At 47.4% G+C, this 20984-nt stretch overlaps 1 protein-coding gene across 1 annotated transcript in view; it reads right to left on the bottom strand.

The window, feature by feature from the left end:
• Positions 1-443: 443 nt before the first annotated feature.
• The window catches only part of LOC8026316 (atrial natriuretic peptide receptor 2-like), a 29439-nt gene continuing 8898 nt past the window's right edge, over positions 444-20984 (bottom strand). Inside the window, 11 exon segments of the mRNA XM_040213109.1 lie at positions 444-536; positions 538-850; positions 1379-1974; positions 8832-9069; positions 9765-9906; positions 9966-10207; positions 10302-10429; positions 11430-11696; positions 13060-13360; positions 13910-14063; positions 15509-15673. Of these exon segments, the coding sequence (XP_040069043.1) occupies positions 444-536; positions 538-850; positions 1379-1974; positions 8832-9069; positions 9765-9906; positions 9966-10207; positions 10302-10429; positions 11430-11696; positions 13060-13360; positions 13910-14063; positions 15509-15673 (2639 nt within the window).

The raw sequence follows: 20984 nt of genomic DNA on the forward strand, positions 1-20984 counted from the left end.
TCGTGAATACGCACGGTCGAAGAGCAGGCGGAGCAGGGCATATGGATCTGTCTGAACAGCAGACCAGAACGATGAGAGATCCGTGGCTGCGCATTCGGAGGGCAAGTTCGCAGGACTGAAGTTGGAGAGTGGTAAGCAAAAAGTACATGGAAGATCCGACACGCACGTTAATGATCCCATGCCGCCACATATGAACGCGAAAGTCACAATCTGGAGTTGTCCGCGACCTTTCAGGGTCAAGAGTGAATGCGTCTCCGATGGCTAGGATGACATTCTGAATCGGCAGCTGGACGCTTACTGCCAGTTCTTGGAGAGCACCGCCAGAGTGAGACTTTCATGTTGAACCTTTGAGCGTACCAGGGTCTCACACACATGCGCAAAATGTTACACACTGCAGGGAACTTCGAAGGTGGCATGCCGTCGCTACAGGGCCTTGCTCACGCTCATAGAGACGCCATGTTCTGGGCCGAGCACTGGGCGAAGCCGTCGACTTGGCCCGTGGAGCGAAAGGACTGGAGCAGGGTGACGTGCTGGTTGCCTTGGGAGGTCGGACGGCGAGCCCGGCTGCTGAGCGGCGGCGTTCACGAGCGGGGCCCTGTTGCCGTTGTTCAGCGGAAGAGGCGGCGGTGACTCAGCCTTTCGGTCCAGTAACGAAATGGAGTGCAACCGGTTTCGAGCTCCGATGGAAGTCAGGTCGAGGGAGTCTGTGCCTTCCACTTGGACGCTGGCCAGCGGCAGACCGAGGCACGGGGAGATGATGCTATTGTAGTTGGCGAGAATCTCGACAATCTCGCACGCAGCGGGCCGTTGCTGGGCGCATCTAGACCAACAGCGAAACAACAGGGCCTCCCTGCAGGACACAAAGGAAAATTTTCTTCGCACACAGGCTACAATAGCCCTGAGGCGTTAGCCCTGAAGCGTGAATACTCCCGTGAAGTGACGTCGCGCAAATAAATAAGCCTGTTTCAAGCAAAGTTGCTGGTAACGAATACACCTTTTGCCGAATTACACAAGCATAAAAAAGAATGGTAGGTAAACACGCTGCGCGTGCAGGCGTCTGCAGTTATAAATGTTGGAAAGCAAAAATCTAGAATGGCACTCCGCACGTGCGTTGCACAAATATTTTGGTTATTTACTTCGGATCTTTTGTATAAAGAAGGCGGGCGCGTGCAGCGCGTGTACCTACGTTCCCAGCAATCTATTTGACGCTTGGGTAATTTAGCAAAATGTTGATTGAAGCGTAACAGGGTAGTCAACAAGTATTATTGAGAACCATTTTGTTATATGCGTGATTGAGCACATTACATCTGAATTCGACAGCCAACACATTCTTGGCGAGGGAATCGACTTTAAGAGTATAAGAAATATGGAAACTCACAGCTCGGGCTTGCAGCCATTGGGCACCGGGAGGGTGTTGAAGTCCTTCACGAAGTCGAGCACTTGGTTGTTTGATAAGCCCTGGTACGGGAAGCTAGCGAAGGTGACGATCTCGTATAGCAGTACCCCGTAGCTCCATACGTCGGACATGGTGGTAAAGATGCCGTCGGTGAGGCTTTCAGGAGCCATCCACCGTACAGGTAGCATGCCGCGCTTGTTGAACCTATAGTAATCGGAGTCGTACATCGGCCGGCACATGCCGAAGTCTCCGATCTTGACGGTCCTTCCGGCATTCACGAGGCAGTTGCGACAGGCTAGGTCCCGGTGCACGTACTTGAGGTCGGCCAGATAGCTCAGTCCTCGCGCCACGTCGAGAGCCATGGCCGTGAGGCACTTGTCCGACACCTCTTCCGAGTCGTTGCGATTGGTCTCCTTGACCAAGTGACGCCGAGCCAGCAGGTACGTCTTGAGGTCCCCGTACAACATGAACTCCATGACTGTGTACACGGGCTCTCCCAAAGTGCACACGCCGAGAAGGCGCACGATGTTCTTGTGGTCGAAGCGCTTCATCATCTCGGCCTCGCACAAGAAGTCCAGCTGAAAGGCACAAGAATCATGAATTGCGGCAAGTCCCCGAAACAGGTTACGTAACGCTTATCGCGATCTCGAACTTAAATGCCAGCCAGCATATTCCGTTCTCACACAAAGACGTAAAACGCTTCCCTGGCCGACCAGGTTAGACGTAGTATTGCAGCCGATTAACTAATTGGCGTTGTCGATAGTTCGCAACACCAAAATGTTAAGGAGCTGTCAACAAAACTGTGATCAAAGCCTAGTTCCACAAATGTAGCTTCTCGCCCGGCTTGTTGCGGTTCCCCTCCGCCGTGCAATATTTGCTGATATCGCACCAAGATATATTGGCCGATTATACGACACTAGCCAATTTTCTTACCCTCGGAGACACTCGGGCTTATTGACCAATGCCAATAAGCAGTGGAGAACTCGCACACAATCCTTGTTTTGAGCGCCGAACTCAGGAGCCGTGTTCCCGCTGAACGGAGTCTGCACCGCAAGACTGTCGCCAAATTTCGACGATACACCGAGTGCCTCCAGCGACTAGTTTGGAATCTAACTGTGCGAGTCATGTGGCTTTCTGTCGGGCATTTCTGGAGGGTCGTGGATAGTCAGATTATTGACGAATATAAAAATCTCATTTAGGACTCAACTATAGAACTGCGGAGCTTCTCGCAGATTCCAACGTCGCCCAAACACCGCCACCATAGGAACACATGGACTAGGCCCTCGTTCCACAGAAAACTCCTTGCCCTGCTGTACGCGGACTTTACTAGCTCCGAGCTCGATGCTTGCCTCCGCCGCTCCTGCCGTCAAACGGGCACAAGGACCGCGCGGAGTAACATTTTGAGCTTAGATATATCTTGCCTCTAGCATAGACAAACCTCAGTTAATTTAATTAATCCCATGGGGGGAAAGGCAGAACTACCTATATCATCACTCACTTCAGTTGTCCATAGATTGAATTGAATCGTATCGACCTATTACTGACCAAATTTGTCATAAAATTAATGGAACAACGAATACTTTCAAGAATGACTTAGTTGATCGAATTCACAGAAGCACTACGAAATCAACCATGCGGCTACTAGCATGACAAATGAACCTTTGACACCATAGCTGATCCTTTTCATTGTCCGGTACGTACATTTGACATGTGAAAATCTTTCGATGCCCATCCACACGAACCTTACAAAAAAAAAAAGCGATTTCTAGTTGAAAAGCTGTTGAAAAATGTCACAAGAGGATATGTAACGTCAACGGCTTTTCATTTTACTTTCTCTAGCTCTTCTGTCGACCTTCTATTGAATATTGGCGTACTTTTGAATAGAAATTGTCGACTTTCTGTCGCCTCCAACATGCTTTTTCTGTACCTTTTTAATTGAAAAGCTCCAGTCATCCAAAAAGAAAAACAACTATATATGCCTCACGCCTTAGCTATCCATTTACCATAGTTTTTGAAGTTTTGCGGCTTTTCACTCCGCTGCAGATTGACGGCCGCCAATAACGCAAAAAATTGGCAAACTTTATTCACCTCAGTATGTATTAAGGTTCAAACAATCATATCGCCTTCTCAAAAGTCTGTCAGAGGGAAAACAGTGTGTCGACGTTCTTGGAATATCTATTACAAAGCATGGGTACAAGCAATAATTATTCGGCACAGTCGCTAACCACACTCTTACAAAAGCGGCTTCTAGAACGTATGTTATCTATTCTTTGGATATAGCACCACTCAGGACGAGGCGAGTCAGGTATATTGGCTCCATATTCAAATATATATTTTATTGTCTCATTTCTCTACTAATCAACTAGCTTAATAGGATCAATGAAGTACTATTATCACCAACCAAGCAAGAAGGGCAGGGCACGTCTGTCAAACGCACGGCATCCAGCACACGCTTCATGCCTTCCATCGTACCTTTGACCGCACGCGCGTTGTCGAGGTGCGCGATATGCCGAAGCGTTGGAAACGGTAGGAGGCTCGCGCAGGAGGCGGGACAGCTGAAGCCAGAGCCGTATATGTAGAGAGTTTGGCCATTCGTTGGGAAGTATAGGAGACAAATGAGGAGGCGCCATTGGCCGAAAGCGGGCTGGGCGTGTTCCAGGGCGTCTTCAGAAATTCGAATGTGACCAACCAGAAGCCGGAAATAATACCCTGGCGGTGGTCGCGAGAAACAAACCTGATAACTGCATTGGAGTAACTCTCGATGGCTGAAAATATGGTACACGTGATGTTTCAATCACGCTCATCCGAAATGATGGTGGAAGAGTGCGACTAGCGGAACGATCGATATAATCCGTACGCCAAGCGCCGAAAGCCGGGAATCTGCCGTCCGAGTGGTCACACTTTGTCCGCGCAAAACAGAGTTGAGCGGCGCTTTCGTTTCTTACATCTTTCTGCGTGATCATGATCAAAACAACACGTGCACCCTATTTTCAACCACGAAGAGTTACTACACCTCACTCTTACGCGCTTATGAGAGCCATATACGAACATAGACCTTTGATCAGAACTGTTTCTCGCTACCACCGCTAGGGGATTCTTTTCGGCTTCTGGTTGGTCAAGAGAGCATGCCATGCCCTCTTTCCGAGTCTGGCGCACGCCCTGGCTCTGCCCGCGCCTCCCATTGAAAAAACTATCCACATATACGGCTCTGGCTGAAGCTTCTCCCTGCCCTTCTCACCTTGTCAGTGACTATGAAGGAACTAGTAAAATTTTGATATATGGTCAAAGATACCATGTTCAATATAAAGTCAAGAAAACGTCTGCAGTCTTTCTGTCAGCAGGAAATCTGCGGGACAAAAAAAAATCACGCAGAATTAACAGGAAGTCAACAGCTTTTTTTATATATCAGGCTGCTGGAAATGAACAAAAAATTTTTACAACAAATTAACTTTTTGTTGATCATATCAACAGGAAGTTAAAGTCAAAAGAAATTAATCGGAGTTAACAAGAAGTCAACACGTTTTCAATAAAAAGTGAAAAACAATTTTTGTAGCGGAATGCCATTCTTCATCAGACACTGACAGAATTGATTGAGAATCAATGCTGTGTCTATATCGGATCGTTTTCGCCATCGCTCAACGCTCTCCGCAGCGTTACCCGGAACGTTACCCGCAGGCGCTGTAGCGGTTTCTTCGTTGCGTCGGGCTTAGCGGAGGGCGAAACGCAGTCTACGAAAACTCGCTATGACCTCCGACTGTGCACTGACGGTAAGAATGCCCGGATGTCTTGGCAGCCCCCAGAGGGTTACACAAGGTGTGCACTAATGTAGTGCACAAAGCCCGTGTTTGCTTAACTTTGCAGTGGCAGGGTTTCCGGTCTCCGTATTTTTTTTTTTTTTTTTTTTTCAAATTGAGAAAAAATATTTTAATGTTAGCGTGAGGTTACTCGTGTGCATGTCAGTGAGAGAAGTCTATTTTGCACTAGCCCTTAGCAATATTCATTTATTAAAACATTATAATTAACCTACACCATTACCTTGCCCTCACCACGAACGCGGTCCCCCATCATGTCCGCCGATCCACAGGGGGTCCGCGAAACACCAATGGTTGAGAACCACTGCTCTACGGCATCCCTGCTGTCAATCATCCATAACCGTTCAAACTCTCAAACACGTCCATACGTACAGGGATTTAAGCTGCCAAGTAGAACCCCTACTGATAACCACTCATCTTACGTTGAAAAAGAAACACTTCCGTACTGCTCAAAGGAGGACTGCATTCCAGCCATTGTTGGAGGTCGCTTGCAACCACTTTGCGAGCGAATACGAAGGCCGTATTTATGTTTCCACTGATGGGACCCTGAGCCCCACCATCGTACTTAGTTTCCCTATGCGGGAATTGAACGATCACGCCACGTTGCAACGACATTTCCGACGGCAGAATAAGCGGCACTAGGAGGAGGATTCGACTGGCTTCCAGGTTTGGCTCATTGCAAAAAGGTTATTCTATCAGACTCTCAAAGTGCGCTATGAATCCTGCACGCCCTAAATCTGGCTTTCTTATTGGGTTGTATGTTGTTGTCAAGGTCTTAAAACTTTGTAGTCAAGAATGCCAACTCGCGTTTCAGTTGATGACACACACATCAATGACAAAGAACGGCCTATACACTTGCTACGGAAGCCAACCAGCAAGACGAACCCAGCCTCTTCATCCCAAGCTAAAACGAAGCCCGCAGACGCTGCAACTACATCCTCATATGGGTCAGCCACACATGCTATAGAACTAAAGGCAGATCCATTGGTGGATAGTTATGGAAAGCGTCAGATTGACCCTCAGGAAACGCCACATACGTCCCCTTTTGGGAAACGATAACGCTTACCCCTTCACTTTCCTGTTTCGGCTTTATCTTCTGGCTGTTCTTATTATTTTGCTGCCTTGTTTTATACCCTATTCACACGACCAGCATAAAGGTACAGTGCTAATCACACTTGTCTATAACGCGCGAGCGTGCGGCTTTCTCCGGGGAGCGCTAGACTGGTGGCATTCGTAGAAACTAAGCTAGTCACGTGGCGCAACATGGAGCGGCCCGCTCAAGGGGTGTCCTACGCACTCAATCAGATGGCGCCGAACGCGGAAGGCTGCTCGCACGCTTTTTACAAAAATTGCTCGAACAATAAACAAACTAAAGCATGAAGGCGTATCAGCGATGTCGTCATCAAAAAACAAAAACATATCATAAAGCACTTTACTTTTATCGCTTATCAAGCTGATAGAGTGGGCGGTACACCCCTCGAGCGGGCCGTTCCATGTTGCGCCACGTGACTAGCTTAGTTTCCGCGAATGCCACCAGTCTAGCGCTCCCCGGAGAAAACCGCACGCTCACGCGTTATAGACAAGCGTGATTAGCACTGTACCTTTAACATAGGTCCCTTTGTAATCGGCAAATCAGCCCGCGCTGATGGATCGCGAGCACATGCTACGCGCGAGGGATCGCGAACTCATTCGCCGCTGTCCATTAAGGTCCCTTAGCTAAAGGGACGTTTATGATCGTGTGAACGGGGTATTCATGTCATTACGGGGTCGGCGTTAGCGTTTCCCAAGGGGGACGCGTGTGGAGTTTCCCAATGGTCATGCTAACGCATTCCCGAAGAATCCACCAATGGATCGTCTTTTAATGTTTTCAACCCTTTTCTGTAATCTGCCTTTCAGAGTACACCGACGCCCTTGGATACGGTCATCCATACCACTCGTGATAGGAACCTTATCCATATCACTTGTGACGGGAACCGTAACCATCGCTTTAACTAAAGACACACATCGCAGCTCTCGCACCGCTACTACGGAAACCTAGAGCGAAGAACAACCCGCAACGGCAGAAAGGCAACTGAACACGCTCGCATTCCACCGCGCCGCGGCGCGTCCTCCTCTCTGGCTCAGCGCCAGCTGTGAGCGTGACTGACAAAAACAAAAGGGCTCGTTTTGGCGAAAACCCGGCGGCGTCTCAGTTTGTCAACGCCGGCAAGAGAAGGAGAGGTTGACTCGTGCTGACGTCAGCGCTTCGGACCAATGGGAGCGTCGCACGAGTCACCCTTTCCCCCTCCTTCTCCCGCTCTCCCCGATGCTGATAAACGAAATACACCACCGGGTTTTCGTCAAAACGAATATTCTAATGCCAACGCACTAAAAATTGACACCCTTAAGGGTGTAGAAAGGGTGTTTAGACTTACACACATCGCAACACCGTTTCGGAACCCTGATTTCGACTAATAAAATAGGATGCTGTTCCATGGAACACCATTCATTTCTGAAGGGTGTAGAAGAGGGTACTGCCACAATGGTCTAAGCGACCTTAAACCAGCTTCAAATAGCTTTATGGGAGGTTGTTTTATCGACTATATCTAACCTATTTAGTGCCTAGACCAATGTCTTGACATGGAGATGCATCCCTTGAGCTTCGCAATATTACACTTCATGGAACATAATGACGATAACCAAGCGACGTACTTGTAACATTCACAACAATCCTGATTCCGGTCTCGGACGTGCTTAATGGCGTCTGCATTTGTAGCTTCCGTCCATTCGACACCAGTGTATGATCTGCGTTGCTTGGTGCCGATTAAATCAATCTCTAGGATGTTGCTAACATTACCAGAGCCGTTAACCAGCACCTAAGCGTGCTGCCATAACCTTGGGGTTTTAACCCTGTGAGCAGCTGATTTACGTTCTTAAAGAGTAAACGTTTTTAGTGCTGAGTTCGCAGGCGTTGCGTATTGAAACCTCTACCACCAGTGTCCGAGGCAAAATTTGTAATGTCCACTGTGATACATCGACTTCTAGCAGATTGTGCTTACACATCTATAACACCCCATCCGCCATCCAAATATGTTCCAAACATATCTATATTATTCTCCTGGAATTTTCGCAATACGATCAAGCTCGACACTCGTGTCTTACCACCGCCCAAAGTCCCAGCCTACCAGTAACACACAGGAACGATGTTCACTTTCTGCGAAGAGCAAAATTTGTGTATTACATAGGTTTTTTTCTAGTACCTCCACACGACGAGATTTAAAATGCGCCTATAAAAATTCCGGCCTTCCACCTAGAAACGACACGACTCCCGACGACACCTCCGCCTATCCCTTCTCATCATCTTAAATGTAGAAGGTTCTGCATTATCCAATACTTCCACAAATACAACAATTTTCTGATTCAACACTACAAGCTCAGAAATCCGTGACAAAATTACCCCACTTTTCCATACCATTGATTTTTTGTCACCCCTTTTCCCCTTCTGTGCGCGAATTGAACGGTCCCTGTCTATTCAGGTTATCCTTACGCGCAGGCATTCCCTCTTCCTGTTCAAAACAACACGCACAGCAACAACCTTGTTTTGGGGCGCTAAGGCGGAGTGAAGGTCTGGAAAGCGGTCGTACCTTTTCCTCGACGATGGCTCCGACCTTGAGTGTCTTGACGGCGACGGCGACCCAGCCCTTGTCGGGGACGAAGGCCTCTCCTCCGTAGACGGTGCCGAAGGCCCCTTCGCCCAGCTTGCGGTTGATCACGATGTAGTCTCGAGGCATCTCCCATCCGTCCAAGGATAGCACGTTGTTCGACGAGAGAAGGCCGAGTTCACGCAGGCGGGCTTCGGTTTGCTTCACCCTTTTCTCGTACCTATAAGTAGGCCGTAAGGAACAAGAACATTCGGTCGAACCGTTGGCCTAGGTGAGCGCAGTTGTGTCGTGGAGATAAAAAGAAAAACGAAACGAAATCGGACGAGACAAACAAATCTAAATCAAAGAGGCAATCTAGTGCACCTGTTCGTGATACGCGAGACTAGATGGGTCTGGGGGAAACAAAATCTCAACAAGAATAGAACCGAATAATAATGCAATTAACCTTCAAAATGCAAGCCGTTCACCCTTCTTGGTATTAGACTGGTGGCAGCTGATAGAGCCTGTTTTTTTCTACATACGTGTAACTCCTGGTTAGCCCAGTTGGTAGAGCGCTCCATTGGAAATTGGTTCGATACCAGAACCAGGCGGATTTTTTCGATCGCGCACCAGTCACCTAGCCATGGTTTCGTCAAGATTCGAACCGTTGCTGGAAGGATGGACACTTGCCTGACTGCAGGCTGCTTTTCACGTTTTACACTCTAACTGGTTCGCGCCATTTTTTACTTGCCTCGAGAGATTCAAATATATTTGAAAGATATTTGAAACAATATATGAATGCCTTTGATATTTAGTTATTCACAGAAATTAAAATGTGCTCATGTCTGCGCATCTTGGCTCGTATATCTACTATCCCGTCCCGTGGTCCTGTGGCATGCTGCAAATTGTACTCAGAATTATTGCGTGCTGGCTTACCTCTGCTTGATGATGATGGTGCACCCTCCGATCATGATCAGGGCGAAAAGCCCCAGGCCAATCACATTAGCCACCACAATGGCAAGATCGCAGCTCGTTCCGAGCAGACTGCGGAGACCCTCCAGGGGACAAGTGGACGGGTCTGGAATCGGCGGACGAACAGTGAGCCGACAACTAAGGCTGGACAGGCGGATCACGCACCTTCGCTTCCGTCACCTGGGTTGCTGCCGGAGGGCCAGAAAATTGGTTTCATGGGACCTTGAGGGCCCAGCAGGAGCTTATCGCTGTCATCTCCATAACTCGGGTTATAAGTACCCACGTGAACTTGGGTGCCGTTCACCCACTGTTTGATGAGGACGTCCGTGAGACGGCTGGATTTGTAGAAGCGCACATGACCGGAGACACCATTGAAGTTCGTCTCGTTGATGAGTGATATCAGCTCCCTGGAAGAAAACAAAAGCCGCTATTAATTTAAGAAGTGGCGTTCTTGTGACGATTGCAACGGCGGCAAGTGCCACGCTTCGTTCTAAAACTTACTGAAAAGTTCGATCGTCGTGCAGCGTGGAGGTGTGACTGTGATTTCTTTGGAAGAGAGCTTCTAGTGCCAAGGCGAAGACCCAGACGGCGTCGTACGCATAGCCGCCGTATTCACTGTCTTCCTTGCCCTACAGGTGGGAAATGCAGCGTAGTAAATGGTTGCACGTAAATACCGAGACGAGATAACAGAAAATATTGACACCCACGGCGTAGTCTCCAAAATGCTTGTATTATTCCTTCCAGACTTTCCTCGTTGATGGGTTTAAGTATGATAGTTTCACTGCTAGAAATGACTTAACTACTTCGGCAAGCGAAGTGATCGTGTAGAGAAAATAACGAAGTACAACATCTTATTCACGTTATAATAAATCCTCTGAAGATAGGTCTCCCTTCAATGAACGGGGATCGTAAATGGTCGATAGGAAGGCGCCGTCAACCTAGAGGAAGAACGCATTTAGGAGGAACATTGATCATTTTGAACACGAACTGCTTGTCACTTTCGTGTGTCCACAACAAGCGGCATAAATTAGGGCCTGCAATAGCCTCGTGCGAGTGGTTCGCATGTTTTAGAGCAAGTTGTATAGTCGCCATGCCAAACGGCGAACTCGGTGGTAGTACTACTGGAGAATCTATTTGTCGCCATAACCTGCGCATTGGTACTTTTTGTTACAAACAATAAAACGTGTCATCCTATCTGCAACAACTACTAGCTCAAGAGCATCAATTTAACACACCTGTATCGCATAGCTTTTTTTTTTCTTGTTTGTTTGTTGTTGTTTTTTTTTTGTGATTTTAGCTGGTTTGGTACATTTACAGTGGCTGAAACTTCAGGACTCGTCATTTGTGTTGAGAATCAGCACGCTTTAACATCTGAACAATTTCGTGACTCCTGACATTGTGGGTGTTATAGAATATACAGTACTAATCCACTAATCCTCGAGATATTCCTAGAAACCGTTTTAAAGGACTCCTGTTTAAAAACGGCAATAAACGTAGCCTAGAAGCTTTTCTCCCATGTTGTATACCTAAAAGGTCCACGCCTTGCAAACATTTACACAATCAGCGTCGAAGAGTGCAGCAGAATTTTCACTGCACTCTAAAAATGAAGTGCACAATTGAACCGCAGACCTGAGCAGTAGCAACTTGCTTGTAGAGCGTTTTCCAGTCGCCGACGGTCCGGTTCTCTTGCATTATGGCGTTGTCGTCGGCGTACCACTTGGGGTGCAGGCTCATGTAGCCCTCGAGGGCTTTTCTCATTTGGCGCACGGTACAGTTGACGCTCTCATTGTGGTACTTATTGTAGTGCTCGGTGTTGTACCACTGTCGGTCCCGGTATTTCTGCTGTGCCAACCACGTGGGCAGGAACCACTGGTAACCGTGCGCACCAGTCATGCCCTGGGTCAGAAGGGCATCCCGCTTGTTCCAGTTCCATATTCGGCGTGGCGCGTACGAGTGGAGTTCGCTAGCGTTTAAAGACATTTAAGAGCCAACACTTGAAACACGAGACAAACTCGGGTTTTGTCGATTGTTATCCAAGTGCGTTTAGGGTAAATAGGGCACAGATGTTGTCCTCCCTTCACCAAAATTCTCACGGCGAGCGCCCAAAACAACTGCCCCCGTTATTTGATCATAATCGTTAACAGACCGCTATCCGCTGCCCTTTTCTATTTCGAGAACACTATGATAAAGAACAAACTTACCACATGATAGTAGGTTCTTTCAGACAGTAGCAACGACGGCATCTTGAGGACTGTCGCGTTCAATAGACAATATGGTTTCGCAAACCAATAAGAAAAAACAAAATATACAGACCAATATTAAGTAACTAGAGGGTCCGTTTATTTTGAAATCTCGTACAAAAGCAGACGTGGAAAACCAATACTCGGTGCTTCATCACAATTTCCTTCCGTATTTCTGTACATGACATGACTCTCACTACTGGATATTTGTGGACCCGGGCCTGAACCTGAGTGTCTGTTGCGTCCTATCTTCCGTCAGTCTTGGTGTTTCGTTCGACGTGATTAAACTCTTACAGTACGTTTGCGCCCTGGCATTCTACCCTTCCACTATCTGCTACGTGCCTACCTTTTCACTACGTAACATGGCCTGCAATTGAATAGTGCGCAGGCCCAGTTCAGGCCCCGTCCGTGAGCGTAATAATACAGCGTGGCAATTAATGAAATTGTGTACCCAATTTTGAATGCTTTACGAATAAGTATATTTGCTTCATGGAATGCGAAAGCTCGCGCATCTAAATTCGCCTCCTTCAGTTCATCAAAAATAATACAAGCCACAAATTTGATTATATAATTATTTCGTGTTTCGCTCCAGGCTTGTCAGACTGGCTAAATTGCCAGTACGTCCAGTACGTCCAGGCAGACGTACTGTACTGGCTAAATTTTTCATCTACAGTTGTTCGACCAAGTACCCGCGGTCTAGACGTCCATAAAACAACTGTGATAACAAGTCTAATATTAAAAACCGATGTAAACTGAATTAAAACCCAACTTCCTGTCTTAATTCCAGGTCCAGTAAAGTAACACTGCACCTGAAATCAGGATAGTACCACTAAAAACGCGACATGGTAAAACTTAAAAGCTCACAAAACGAAGGTCTCTCCCAAAAGCAGAGTCCTTCGCTTTGAGACGGGAGCAAACACTTGCTGCAAGGGTTGCTTTTTCGAACGATTCGACGGGCAGCGGACCCTTTCAGAAGCTGTGCACAGCCGCGGGCGCGGGCGCTCCGAGGCAGTGCCCACCTGCTTGTAGGCCTCGCACATGATGGCCCTTGCGGCGTCCTCGTCAAAGCCCCCGATGATGATGCGCGCGTTGCGGGCCTTCAAGTCGGCCAGGTACTGCGACATGAAGTGCGTCCGGTGTTGGGTCGCGTTGTGAGTGCTGTGGTCGTGCGGAACCTTGCGGTTGGTGATGAACGTGAGCCCGCGCTTCTGCATGTCGTCGTGCAGCAGGTTCAGGTACTCGCTGTACTTGTGTCCGTCGTCGGTCAGGGCAGCCACGCGACGCCAGTTCATCGCGTCCAGTAGCTTCAAGTACAAGTACCTGCAGACGGAGGGGGTCGGTCACCGCTCCTACTTCCCGCAGCCGCACGGCCTATAACCTGAGCCTCGCTGTTGCATTTCGACCACGATCCAGTACTCCTGAATGACAGATAGGTCAAAGGCGCTTAGGGTAGAGGCCTTTAGACCCCCGTCATGCGGCCGTTTCAAATGGCCTATCAAATGGCCCAATGTTTCACATTGCACGAAGGTACGAGCTGGTTTGCCCGTTCTCAGATTTAGCTAAGAAACAATTGAAATGCGTGTATGACAGGAAATTGCCCCTTCTAAAGACGGTTATGTACAGCGTTGTGGTAGGTGAACGGGTGCGATCGTTTAGGAAGTGCATGACCAAGCGCTCGCGCAGACAAAGGAACTTAACGCGGTGTTCTAACAGAGGTTCGTAGCCCGCGAGTTGTCCAGGGAACAGTACTCTGGTATAAAAAAAAATAATCAGACGCAGTACGAGCGCATATGCGACTGCGATTAAACTCACGTAATATCTGACAAAACATCCAATCCGCCCAATCGAAATGGTCTATAGACAGCTTACCTGTACATGTGGTTTTCAGGTACGGTCCGAAAGAAATAAGGGTACTTCTCGCGCTTCGAGAAGAGTGCCCCCTCAGCGCTGTAACTGATAATGGCCGTGTTGTAGTGCTTGGCCACACCCACGATTGGTTCCAGCGTATCCGTGCAGGCAGGTCCTGCCAATGTGACCAGTCATCGGTAAGCATTTAATGTAAATTTATTTTTTTTTCTTGCAATATAAAAGCTTGTAGCGGTACAAAAAGATGTTACGAAGTACAGCTTGACGAGGCCTCAGTACAAACACAGTCACTATACACAAAGAGCCAGAGATCTATTTGTCTAGGCCATTACAACGTGTAATCACCTACTTTACTAGAAAAATACATTGTACTCCCAAGTCCTCCCCGAGTAGTATAGACAGTCCGCGTCCGAGAGAACGCAGGCGCATCTCGATGGCCACGCTTTCGTGCTGTGCCGAGGAAGAGTTGCTGCCGCAGACATACCGAGATAACGGATTCGCCAAGACAGCGGAGACTACCATCTCCGCTGTCTACAGGGCTGTCCACGACGATAGATGGCGGCAGCCAAACCCCCTAAATCAAAGGGGAAACCCCCGAGGCTGTACGCGTCCAGCCGTTCCAACTACGCAAAAGCTGCCGGTTCCAAGGGCAATGGATTTTCGCGGAGCACGATGTAGTCCCTGGTAATATATTTGGTGTAACCGCCAACAGCACTGATGGTTAGGGCCGTGCACCGACTGAGAATTCTAATGGCATTAAGCGGCGTACGAGATGGGTATTGACATGTTAATTGGTCTAATGTGGAGCCCAATGTAATATGCAGCCTACAATACTATGTGGACGCTTACAAAAATATATTTGTTAGTTCAGTGCTGAACCGAAATGTTCCAATCTGACTACATGCACCTGAAGGTGTGTCCAAACAGACTACTTCAGACACCGTGAGTGGACACAACTCCGTCATATGTTGTGCAGCCAATCCGCTTCTATCCCTTTTTTTTTTTTTTTTTTCGCCGGGGGGAATGTTTTCTTTTTCTCGAGGTTAACTTCTGTTCTTCACGGGGGCCTTGAGCATGTTCATCACGTGGGTCCGGACAGCCACTCACACGCTCTGCCAGCTGTCGGTCAAACGCTCAAGGCCTCCGCTGCTGTTCAAGTCCCGAAAACGGGAGAGGGAAGCATACGAGGGTGCGGCAGAAGAGATGGACAGGCAAGAGGTACACTATTGGCAGGTGGCGTGCGACGTCAATTCTGACGAGCACCGAGGTCAGCGAAAAGCGGAGGAGGCAAGGAAGAATGTCATGATCTTTGCCTGGTGGTGGCCAAACAGAAAACGGACTGCCGGACTTCAACTTCCAGTTCATAAGACGGAAGCGTGTCGCCTCACAATTGCTGAAGTGTTCCATTCTGACAGCCCTTCATATTGCAAGCTAACTGAACGATTCGTTCAGATATCCACCCGAAATATAGCGGGGGAAGGAGCAGTAAGAGGTACACAGATCAAGCATGGCTTCAGAAATATTTACGTTGTAAAAAGGGAAGCTGCCGTTTAGAGTTTAATGGAATTTGATGAAGCGTAAACGGGATGCCCTCCTACTCACCGAGGATGCCGACGAGGCTTTTGTAGGCGCTGTTGGTGACGTAGCCGATGTAGCGCTTCATGACGACATCCTGAGCGCACTGGCCGTCTTGCTCCAAGATGACGAGCCGGAAACCGCTTAGGATGCGAGGGGAACGGTTGATGGCATCCGTGGCCATGCGAGCCGCTGAAGGCAACAAGATGGTGAACATTCGGTTAAAGTTTTGTGCCGGATATGAATCCTGGTTTTATAACAAAAACTCCAGAACAAGTTCGTAGGGTTGAACTCTCCATCCCCTACCACGGGTCAGCGCGGAGCTTTGATTGGACAAAAGTGCTGCGTCATTGTTCGACTGGTACCCCCATCCGTGCCCTGCACCGGCCTTGTTTAGGTGACGTAGAAAATTTAAGAGAAATGTCAGACTGTCAAGATTGACGTTGCCGTTTTGAGAACGCGAACATTCCCAAGCTTCCATAATGCACGGGCCTCTCGCAAGCTTGGAAAATTGTTAAGGTTGCACGGGAGAGTTCATGGAACACGAACCGTTTTCACTTCAGAACCTCTGGAACCATCATTTAAAAAAAGGCGGATTGCACATCCTGTTCGGTGTATATACATTTCTTTTGTAGATAAATATTACTACAATATGTATAGGAGAGAAGTAACACGTGCGAGAAAGAGCAACGCGCATTGCGCTGTGGCGCCAATCGGGAAAGGCGAGATTCGAGCCAGAACATGTCAGAGGGCTAGACTCAACAAATGGGAGCATGACCGCAAAAATATTTTCTCCAGCGCACGTTCCTTGCAGCTTCCCGGGGAGCGTGCTACAAATTGAGACACTCGCACGGAGTAGCCAAGGCCACCTCCGTGGAGCGTCGAACTCTCAAGGGTCCGACAACCGCGCGATTTCGCTTCGTCGGAAGATCAAAGTCCCCGTGGCTCGCGTGAACTAAAACGCGTCTAGCTTCCCAGGTCTGAACGAAACGTTCAGGGTATTTGCGTCGCTTTTTAGGCTTACACGACGATGGAGAAACACGAAGTCCATGCTCAGGTTTCCGTTTCATGTTTCTTGTGTTGGAGCTGAACGAGAGCTGCATTATCGCGAAATGTTTTTTGGGATGAAAGATCCGAAAGAAAAAATTTGAAACAAAACCAGTTTTCTCTGGTTTTTGTTTCATGATTTTTTTTATTAGTTCGTTTCTTTTTTATTCTTATTATGACGCATAGCTTATGTTTATATTGATGATATTGATTGGAATGGGGTTTACTCATGCCTATGTTTAATTCAATCTTGTTGCTAAATTATTGTAATTATTGCTAGCGGCCTCGTCAGAGGGCTTTTTTGCCTTCTTTTGCTGCAGCCTCTCAGACATATGTATCACACACGTATGTCTGAAATAAACTATTCTATTATATGGAAGTGGGTATACCAACTTTGCAGCAGTGATCGAGGCGAGATGATACGTAGATGGGGTCACTGATTAGTTGCTCTTTCAAGAGTGAATTGGCATAGTAAATTTTATGAAATAAACAGAGACGGGAGATAGTGCGACGAGTGGAAAGAAGGGGCAGAGAGAGACTAGCTTTCATGGATGTGACGCTTGATGTACGATGGTAGTTTGATAATATAAAACGTGCTGACCGGTTTTGGATGGCTTCAAGCGCTGATATGAGGCTTTCTGCACCGGGATCCCAGACCGAGCATGCATATTCAAGCTTTGGTCGCACCAGTGTTTTATAAAGTAGTAATTTTAATGATGATGGAGCTAGAGAAAAGTTACGTCTTAAATATCCAAGCATGCGGTTACTGTTATAAACGATATATTCGGTGTGAGTTTTCCATGATAGGTCAGAACAGATATGAACACCTAGATTTTTGTAAGTTGATACGTTTTCAAGGAGGTTATTCGATAGGAAGTAGTTAGGACAGAGTGCTGCTTTGCGGGAAATCCTCATTGTCTTACATTTCATCATGTTTAGTTTCATGTGCCAAGCATGGCACCAGGAAGAAATTGCATTTAAATCAGATTGAACTATGTGAACGCCACAGTCATTAGTAATTTCACGGTAAACAACGCAATCATCCGCAAATACGCTTATGGAGGAGGAAATTCTAGTAGGTAGGTCATTTATATATATTAAGAATAAGAGGGGGCTTAGGACAGAACCTTGTGGTACGCCGGACTCAACGAGGGCCGATGACGAGTTTTTGTTATTGACAGTTAGAAATTGCGATCTGTTAGTGAGGAAACACTCTAACCAAGATAAGATATATGGATCAATACTGAGGCTAAGTTTGTATAGTAGTAGTTTATGCGTTACCTTATCGAAAGCCTTTGCAAAGTCCAGAAAGATGCAGTCAGTCTGAGATCCACGGTCCAGAGCCGAGTGGAGGTTGTGGGTGAAAACCAAGAGCTGAGTATCACATGAGAAAGATTTGCGGAATCCATGTTAAAAAGGGCTAAAGAATGAGTTGTACTCCAGGAAACGCGAGAGCTGTGAACAAATTATGTGCTCCACAATTTTGCAGGGTACGCTAGTAAGAGATATTGGCCTGTAATTTAAAGGGGAGAAACGGTCACCAGCTTTGTAAATTGGAACAACCTTCCCTGCTTTCCAGTCCTCAGGTAAGACGCCATGATCAAGTGATTGTTGAAACAAAGATGACAAGATGATCGATGAGTATATTTTGGTATTCTTTAGAAATTTCGCGTTTATCTCGTCGACGCCTGATGCCGACGACAGCTTGAGGTTTTCAATAATTTTAACAATACCGCGTGGATCAAACACAATTGGTAACATGGGCAAAAAATCAGAAGATGGTAGTATGGGATGGTCGGCACTTAAGAGACTTAAGAGGTTAAAGCATTGTTGGACAAAATATTCGATAAAAGTACTTAAGTTACTAAATACATGCGTCATAAAGTGATTAAAATACTACTCAAGTTACTTTCACTGCAAAGTACCTTGAGTAGAGTACAACTACTTAGAAATGTAATTCAGTTACTTTTGAAGATACTTCCGCATTGCTTAATTTGTATCGACGTCATTGACAACGACAATTCTGCAGCTACGCAAGTCTGGGTCACCAGAATGGTTTATTAGCACGCAACAACACAAAACGAAAAAAAAAAAAGTATTGTAGGGCTATTTTATACAGTCCGACTATAAAGAGCAAGATTTTGCCACGAATGATAAATGGTGAGGCGGCGAATAACTGAAGAAACTAAACGTTTAATGGGGCGAACTTGTTCCTAAAACAAAAGAGAGAAAGGCTAGCGTCGCAGGCGTCGATGTCGGCGAAACAGCAGGATCGAGCGCTGGGACGAGACTGACTCCGGACCGCCACTCGGAGCACCTTTTGTACCCGCGTGGGTTTCTAAAGATTCGGCGTAGAACGTTCGGCGCGTAGAACATTCGTAACTCGATCAAACGACAAGGTTCTCGAACTTACGAGAATGTCAAGTTGAAAGAATAAATAAAGGAGAAGTCCGCTCCTGGTATCGAACCCGAAGCCCCCACGCGAGAGCCAAGCGCGGTAACTATTCGGCCACGCGCTCGCTGGGCAACGCGCGTGGCAATATCGCTGATAGATGTTACAAAACATTTCTCGGACAACAAGAAAGAGGTAGGTTTAGTTATTGGGGAGGAGATCAGACCGTGGTGCCCCAAGCGGTTAACTTTAGAACTAGATGGATGGGAATAACAAATACAATGGCTCAGCGCTCGGCCGACTTAACCGAACGCGGCATCAGCGTTCGGCTGGAGTTCGCGTTCTTCGGTGAGGGGGAGGAGGGGCTCTTTTGTTACCACTCCGGCCTGCATGAACAATGCAGCATGCACGGTGCCCAGCTCAGCACAAAAGCCCAAGTGGGTCAAGTTCGCATCCTCTGACGACTGCTTTCGGGAAAGATCCGGCACTTACCCTCACTCCACTAATTGTTGGTATTTTTTCATTACGCTATGCCCCGCGCTCTATTCGCAACTTCCACGACCTATAGGGGGCGCACTGGTGCCTATCAAAATGGCTGTCATCTGGATGATCGTTGTAAAACAGCGGTACGAGGTGGGGTCTGCGACGCGAAGTAATTCTAGTTTTGCTACATACGCGCAGTATTGGAACCTTACGTTATTTTTTCACGCCTCGAAGGTGTTGGCAAGTCCATTTATTATGAGGCCGATCATCCAGGAGCTAGGGAGCGCGATTCTCACACCGCGGTACCACCATCGCTGAAAGTTGCGAATTAAAAAAGATGACACAAACATGCCCACAAGGCCTGTGGGCATGTGCCTTGTGTTGGGTAAACGCCGAGGTGTGGGGGTAACAAACGGGTCAGAGCGCTTCGCCAATAGTGACATCGCTGAATATCACATCGTGCGGCGCACCTTAAGTTAGGTGCATCGTTTAACTACAATCCCTATTCCCTATACGGGGAGTTCACTATAAACGAACTTGGGACACAGATATGAGTGAATGGATAACAAAGAGAACACACATAATAGTCACGGCAGTGGTCGCACCTTCAAGTATGTTGCGTTCAGAAAAGCACTCAACGTTGGGGGACACTTCGTTGCATTTTGAGAGGTCATTCAGCTCGTAGTTCGTTTCCTGTACTGTTCTCTGCTCATAAATGTTCGCTTACAGACAGTGTTCGCGAGAGCAAGAAGTGCCGGATTGACAACACAAAGAAAAAAAAAAAGACCTCGACGTTTTGCCCTAGGGGGGTCAAATATACAAAAAGCAAAACAAAAATGTCTCCTTTTTTGTGTGTGTCCACTTTTCATTTTCTTCTATTTGTTATTTCTGGACACTTAAATCTGCATTGTTCTCGTAGGTCGTTCCCCGGTCTGCGTTGCGCCTCAGGGTGGCATCTTTACTTCCGTAAAACCACACCTTTGATTTGAGGATCTTTGGGGGAGAAACTTTATAGAAACAAAGGGCGCCTTTGGGAAGGCGAGGGGAGAACCTTCATTGTACAAACTTAGGGCTGAAATATAAGTCACAGTAGGCAAAAAAGCGATATTTTCACGAGCTCAGTTAAAGTGACCGTAGCTAATCGCAGTCTTGCCAGATTGGGCTATATATAGCCAAATTGGGCTACATTTTTTTCTAGTTGGCGTCAAAATTTCGTTGTTGGCTATGTTGCTATTTTTGGGCTATTTCTAAAGATTCTGCAAACTTTTGTGGAAACTTCAGGTTCGACGTCGAACTTCGAAGCCGATAAGAAGTTCGAAAATTAACTAGTCGAACCTCAAAGAAAATTGTTTCGCTTTTGTCCAGCTGAGAGAAGGGAGAGGAAGGAGAACTTCGGGGTTTTCACAATGCGCAGAGAAGCAATGCTTGCAGAGTTCAAGCGGTCTCCCCACAGCGCAGTGGAGCAACCCAAACGGATTGCACTATTACCACAGACCCGGTAGCGCGTCTTTTACCCGAACCTAGACTGAACTGTCCGAACGCTGCTTTGGTGCCCAATGTGAGAATCCTTAGGCACCTAAG

Source organism: Ixodes scapularis, unplaced genomic scaffold (assembly GCF_016920785.2).
Source record: "Ixodes scapularis isolate PalLabHiFi unplaced genomic scaffold, ASM1692078v2 PGA_scaffold9__187_contigs__length_104089568, whole genome shotgun sequence".
Classification (NCBI taxonomy): Eukaryota; Metazoa; Arthropoda; class Arachnida; order Ixodida; family Ixodidae; genus Ixodes; species Ixodes scapularis.